This window comes from Bos javanicus, chromosome 3 (assembly GCF_032452875.1).
Source record: "Bos javanicus breed banteng chromosome 3, ARS-OSU_banteng_1.0, whole genome shotgun sequence".
NCBI lineage: Eukaryota > Metazoa > Chordata > Mammalia > Artiodactyla > Bovidae > Bos > Bos javanicus.
In genome coordinates, this window is record NC_083870.1 from 119,433,338 (window position 1) to 119,440,423 (window position 7,086).

Consider the following 7,086-nt stretch of genomic DNA (forward strand, 5'->3'; position numbering starts at 1 on the left):
ACATAGCATGTTCTTCAACATAGCCCACGTGTTCCTAGGTGGATGAAGGGATAAACAAAAAGTTGTATATACATGTGATGGATTATTAGTCAGCCCTGAAAATGATAGAAATCCTGTCACATGCTGCAACATGATAAACCTTGAAGATTCTATGTTAAATGAAACGACCAGACACAAAAAGACAAATACTGTATGCTTTACTTATCTGGGCCATCTAAAGAAGTCACATGTGTGGTGACAGAAAGTAGAATGGTGACCGCCAGTGGTGAAGGTAAAGGGGAAACAGGGAGTTATTATTTAGGGGCATGGAGTTCCAGGTTTGCAAGATGATAGAGTTCTGGAGATCTGATACACAGTGAGGTGAGTATGCTAACACTACTGAACTACACTCAAAATTAGTTACAACAATTGATTTTTACATTAATAGGTAGAAACTTCTAAACTTTACTATAGGGTCAGCATCAAAACTCCAAAATGTTTTGTGTTGAAATGTGATGTGTTTATTTTCCACTGAAACACAATAAGCAAACGAGAGCTGTATCATGTATATTTTGGAGTTCAATGTCTACTTAACACTGAACTCCATTTATACACCAGAATTAGATGTGAACAAAGAACCAAGCATGTGTCAGCAGCTTGCAAAGCATTATACAGGATGAACCAAAAAACAAACTACTTCTAACATTGTATAATTCCCTTCACTACAGTCTGAAACATAGGTTTACATAGAGTAAAGCTAACTTACAGGGTTTTAAAAATGATTTTCTTGCACAGTATATAGGGCAATTTCTATTTCATCTAATATTTAACTTGCTTTCCTGGTTTATTTGAAAGTGAAAATTGATGTTGCTCTACTAAGAACCACTGACATTATACTGTTGGCACCATTAACTTGCACGTCTGATGAGAAATATACACTTGTATAAAAAGATTGCAGTTTTCTATTTCCTTTAGAAATTTAAATTAAGATGGTAGAAGACCCAAGATAATTCTGAAATTTCATGGAATGGAAAACAATAAAATGAAAGAGAGAGATAGGTGAGGGAAAGAGAGAGATTAGAAAGAAAGGAAAGGAAAAGAAAGAAGGAAGAAAGAAAGAAAGGGAGAAAAGGAGGAGGAGAGAGGAGACAAAAGAGAGGAAGAAAGGAAAATAGGAGATAGAATAATACAGCATGAAACAATCATAAGACATGTCATCTTGCTCCTGAAAACTAGGGGAACTTTTCAAAGACTTGCATCATTATATCAAGAGAATACAGTAATCTATGGAAGACTTAGAATTAATTTGGAGCCCAAATATGAGACAATGAGAACAAGAATAGGGTAGAGGCCTCTGAGTAGGTCCCAACTGAGCAACGGTGAGTGGCAGCCTGATGACAGGGTGTGAGCCCCTCCTCACGGTCCTCCAGAGCAAAGAGAGAAGATGGAGAGCTGTGACCAGAGAGGCAGGGCCCGTCCCGACCGACCCTACTAGGGACAGACCACCCTTGTGTCCAGAGGAGAACCTCCTGGTAGTGACCATGGGAGTGGATGACTCTTCCAAAAGAAGATGCCATAAGGAGGCCACTGGGTTCTGAGTCCAGACTGTGTGTTGAGTTCCATGGAGCATGACGATGAAGCTCTGAATATGCGGCTCAAGCTTAAGGGACCAGGCTCCCACGGAGTGTGAGAGAGAGCAAGGAACTATGCTCTCTACAAGAAAGTGCACCTTCCCTTTCCTCACCTGCTCTCAGCTGCAGCTACCAGGACCTTCGTCCTTATTCAGAGATGTCTGTGCTGACGAAGGATCACAAATGGGAAAGTGTCACCTGCCAGGCTGGGTGGTATAAAGTGTCAGTTGAAGTTTGGGTATCCACGCTGTCTCTCTAGGGCTCCCAGCCTCTGTCTGAGGGGAGAACCCAGGACAGGGAGCACTAGGAGCCTCTGAAGCAGGGGCACAGGTGCTCCCTGCTGCCTTGTTGGGTGGCAGCATCAGTGAACAGAAGGCAGAGGTGGAAGAACAGAAGGCACATGCAGGATCGTGGGCAACCATGGTCTTCCTAACTCTTAATTGGCTCTGGTGACCCAGGCCATCACCAGGAAAGGGGCAAGGCCAAGTGTCCTAGGCCCTCTTCTAGGTGGTCCAGGGAGATTGCTGAGCACATAATTACATAGATTTAGGAATGAAGGAAAAAGAGGCATCAGAGTTTGTGTCGTTTAATACCTGCACCAGAGGAAGTTGAACTTGGGACACGCATGCTGTTTCAAAGACTCTGCTAATCACTCTGCCCACTGTGCTTTTCAGATTTCAAGACTAAGGTCTTGGGTAACATGGGTCATTAGTTCTCTAGGGGGAATGAAGAAGCCTTATCTATCTTTATTTCTCACACTTGCAGTTTGTGGAGCATCATTGCTTCATAAACAGTAGAATGTAACACTGGATGAAAGAGTGGGTTAGATAAATGGGGATGAATTTTTCAAACCAAATCCAGTCCCTTCCATGAAGCCATCTTCTCTTGTTCTCAGGACACTGTCTCTTGGGCCATCATCCTTCACGTGGCTGTGTGTCTCTGCCCCAGTCTCCACAAGGCATCCTTCACGTCCTTGTTTCTCAGACTGTAGATGAGGGGGTTGAGCATGGGGATGACCAGGGTGTAGATGACAGAGACCACCTTGCCCTGCTCCATGGACTCCACAGCTCCTGGCTGAGCATACATAACAAAAAGGGTCCCATAAAAAAGGGACACGGCTGTCATGTGGGAGCCACAGGTGGAGAAGAGCTTGTGTCTCCCTCCTCTTGAGTGCATCCTCAGGATGGTCACTGTGATGTAGCCATAGGAGACGAGGACCACGAGTGTGGTGCCCACGATGATGAGGCCACAAATGCCAAACATGACCAGCTCATTGATGGTAGTGTCAGCACAGGCAAGCTTGAGCAGAGGCGGCACATCACAGAAGAAGTGGTCGATGTGCTTGGAGCTGCAGAACGGGAGAGTGAATGTGAAGCTGGCCTGCAGGATGGAGTTGAGGCAGCCTCCACAGTAGGAGACCAGCACCAGGCGGGCACACACTGAGGGGCACATGGTGATGGGGTAGTGTAGGGGGCTGCAGATGGCCACAAAGCGGTCATAGGCCATCATGGCCAGGAGTAATGCCTCTGTGGTGCCCAGTAGGGCAAAAAAGAAAAACTGGATGATACATCCCTCAAAGGTGATGACCTTGGAGGAGGAGAGGAAGTTGACCAGGGCCTTGGGGGTGATGACAGATGAGTAACACAGGTCCACAAAGGAGAGGTTCTTAAGGAAGAAGTACATTGGGGAGTGCAGACGGGCATCCAGGGTGATGACCACCATCATGGTGATGTTCCCCAGGACAGCCACCACATACAGGGCCAGGAACAGAGCAAAGAGCAGGGCCAGGGTCTGTGGACCACCCTCAAACCCATCCAGCACAAACTCCTGCAAAGACATCACCAAGAGGTTTCCATTGCCTTGAGGTGACATGGCTCTCAGCTGAGCAACAAGCGGCAGACAGCAGAGAGCAGGTGAGACGCAGTGAGAGGGAGCAGGTCAAAGTCACAAGGGGACACTCTCTTGGAAAACAGAAGCACTTCAAGGCCTTACGGTCCACTGACCAACAGACCACCAGCTGGTCTGTTCATCTCCTGATGAACTCAGACTGACCTGAAATGGCAAACATTTCCTCTCATTTACTAATATCTAAGTGTGCTTGGAGGATTTCCTTGGTGGCTGAGAGGTAAAGACTGCCTGCAATGCAGGAGACTCAGGTTCAATCCCTGGGTTGGGAAGATCCCCTGGAGAAGAAATGGCAACCCACTCCAGTATTCTTACCTGGGAGAACTCATGGACAGAGGAGCTTGGAGATTTACAGTCATGGGGTCACAAAGAGTCACACACAACCAAGCGACTAAACGGCAACAAAGTATGCTTGAAACACTGACTCTGCGGGAGACTCCGAGTGTTTGCTGTGAGATGGTTCCAGGGTCACGTCAGCTGAGAGTCTGCTGTGTAAGAATGCTTTCCATCTCCTTGTCCTTGCTTTAAAGGACATGTTCTCCCTTCCCATGGGTTTGATCCTGAGCTGTGCCATTTCTGAACCTTCTCTGGTATCTTATCCTGCATTTTTGCCCCTGAAGGAAATGGCGCCCGACTCCAGTACTCTTGCCTGGAAAATGCTATGGATGGAGGAGCCTGGTAGGCTGTAGTCGATGGGGTTGCAGAGTCAGACGTGACTGAGTGACTTCACTTTCCCTTTTTTTTTTACTCATTCTTTAATTTCAGAAAGTGTTAAACACGTCTTGCCATCAGGATGTTACTCAATGATAGTTCTATCCCCAGGCTAATCTACAAGCATATCAGGGCCCTGCCATCACCAGGCTAGTGTGGTGCTTTGCCTGTCTCTCCTGCAGGCCCTGAGATTTAACTTGGCATCTTTGTCACTGAGCTGGGACCTTGATGGCAATCATTGTTAGAGATCTCTGCATCTTTGATATTTTAAAGGTTCTTTCTTGCAATGTCCAGATACTGGACAATCTGTGCACAGGGGACAGCCCAGCTCTATGGCCACAGACCCAGCAAGACAGACACTTTCACACATTCAGCACATGGGTATGTCATCTCTCTGTCCTTACTCCATGCATCTGGCTCCTTGGCACACCACGAGGGCTTGATTACTTTGAACAATGGGAACCATTAACATTGGTGGCTCAGACAGTAAGGAATCTGCCTGCAATGTAGGAGACCTGCGTACAATCCCTGGTTCAGGAAGATCCCCTGGAGGAGGGAATGGCTACCCACTCCAGCATTCTTGCCTGGAGAATTCCATGGACAGAGGAGCCTGGCAGGCTACAGTCTATGGGGTCACAAAGAGTCAGACACGACTCAGCGACTGATACTTTCACTTTCAACACTGTCACATCTGCACCCTTTGGATCTTCCATAAGGTGCTTCTTCCTGTCCCTGTCACAGCCTAGCACTTTCCTGAGCAGAGCTGACCACTACACTCAAGTGGGACATGGGAACCAGCTCCGTAATGGCCAGACGAATTCTTGGGGGAAGATCTATCCTAAATGAGAAGGAGTGGTGAAGGAAGATGGATACAGAGCCATAGTGCCTCCTAGGAAGACAAAGAGGATTAGTAAGAGGGTGGAAGACAATTTTAGAGCTCTTTCATGTTTTCTAGAGGTCATACCTGCAGCATCACAGTGCTAGCCTGGGAGTGGGGGTGTGTGGGCAGAGGATGGGTGGTCAGTGGTGCCTATAGAGGACTGATGATCCTGAAGTTCCCTCAACCTTAAGTTTTCTTAGAAGGTGGTCTGAGAGAGTTCATTCTTTCCAACAAAACAGAACGTAGATGACCATGTAGGTTGTCCAGTTTTCCTCTTCTGGCAGACTTGACTCCAACTCTCACATGATGGCAGAGGGGACAGTCTCCCCTGGATGCTCAGGCAGGGTTTAATATAATATGTGTTTGAAGCTGGTGCTAAGAGCAGAGTTGGTGGTCTGCCTTACACTCCATGGTCACCGACCCTTGCCTCCCACCTCTGTCCCGTGCGAACAGTCGCAGTCATCATGGCCAAACTTTTGCTGTCCATTCTGTTCACTCATGGCCATACACACAATAGATTCACTGTGACCACAGTGACCATCTTCTCCCCACCACCCCAGGCCAGCTGTCTTGCTTCTATGTCCCCTGGGGTTTCTGTTCTGTTTCCAGGACAGTTTGTCCACCTCAGGGGCCTTTGACCATCACAACAGTGACTCCTAGGATGTCTGAGGAAGCCCATGAGTAGAGATTGACATGTTTACCTCAGAAACCGAGCTTGGTTTCTGAGAAAACAAACTCACACATTGCCTTGAGTTATTGAAATGACTCAATGGGCTTATGGTTGCTGCTTCAGTAAACCTACTTGTGAGCTGAGCCTGAGATGTACCTTCCCAGATAAAGCAAAAAGTCTACTGATGTCTGTAAGCCTCCATTTGTATTAACTACACTTGAGTCCTTCAGGTAAACTTGTTGCTCCTACAGCACCAGCATCACCTGGAGATTGTCAGAAATATAGAATCTCAGGCATTAGATTAAAGCCTGCATTTATATGAGACCCCTTATTATTTCTACTTGCTTTAAATTTCGGACCTCTGCCATAACTGACCCCGGCTCATAGTAGTAGGTGGGTGGGGGGAGAGTGTTGATCAGGCTTCAGGCTCTCAGGACTCATCTATCAGTGATGCTGACCCACACCCTGCTAAGTGATGATGTCAGAAGGGGCATGACTCACCAAGGACCTTTTGCTCCCAGGGTTGACAGGGCTCCTGACCCAAGGGTGTGCTGATGATAATGAGTTGGTACAGAGGACTCTCCAGCCTGTTCAGGTATAGCTTTCTGTGCAATGAAGTGTGATTGGAAAGGTTTCAGAGGAAGGCACCTGGGGTCACAGTGAGAGGCAGGCCAGGTACTCCAAGTTGATGCAGGAAACACTCGGGTCTTTAGTCTTGGTACAAGTAGGAAGTGGGGTGGACTCAACTCACCTGTTCCTCCTTGTCCTGTCCCCTGAGCTGGCTAGTATTCATGGCATCTGCATCTTTAGGTCACTCTACTGGGAAGATGCTCTCCGTGTGGTGCAGCTGGGACTCTTGGCCTCAAATGACCAATTAGCTGTTACTTGGCCTCTAAGTGCACTGGGACTCCCAACTCCCCGGATCCCAGGAAGATGCAGTCCTGTGGCCAAACTTCCTCTGATACCTCTCAGCCCAAACAGAGGAGACAGGAAGCCCGATCTCCCTCCAGGAGTACTGGGGTTCATCCAATGGGAAGCAAGTTAACTTAGAGCGACCCAGTGGCCCTCTTTGGAAAGGCTTCCCCAGGACTGCAGGTGTGTCCTCCTGGCCCACAGCCTGCCTTCTTCCTCTGCTTCATCCTGGTATGTTGGTGTGATGAAGGGTGATGTGCAGGACCCGGTGCCTGTGGAAATGACACAGCCCTCTCTAAGTCATACTGTGGCCCTTCCTTCAGTGCAGGTTGAGTAAATGTGTCTGTAAAAACAAAACATTTAAATCCTGGACAGAATCCCAAACCAAAGTATAAAGG

The 7,086-nt window shown here is 47.6% G+C and overlaps 1 protein-coding gene across 1 annotated transcript; it reads right to left on the reverse strand.

Moving 5' to 3' along the window:
* Positions 1 to 2,408: 2,408 nt before the first annotated feature.
* LOC133245387 (olfactory receptor 9S13-like) lies at positions 2,409 to 3,672 on the reverse strand. The gene has a single exon (XM_061413265.1). The coding sequence runs from the start codon at positions 3,480 to 3,482 to the stop codon at positions 2,532 to 2,534; it is 951 nt and encodes a 316-aa protein (XP_061269249.1). The 5' UTR covers positions 3,483 to 3,672; the 3' UTR covers positions 2,409 to 2,531.
* Positions 3,673 to 7,086: the final 3,414 nt, after the last annotated feature.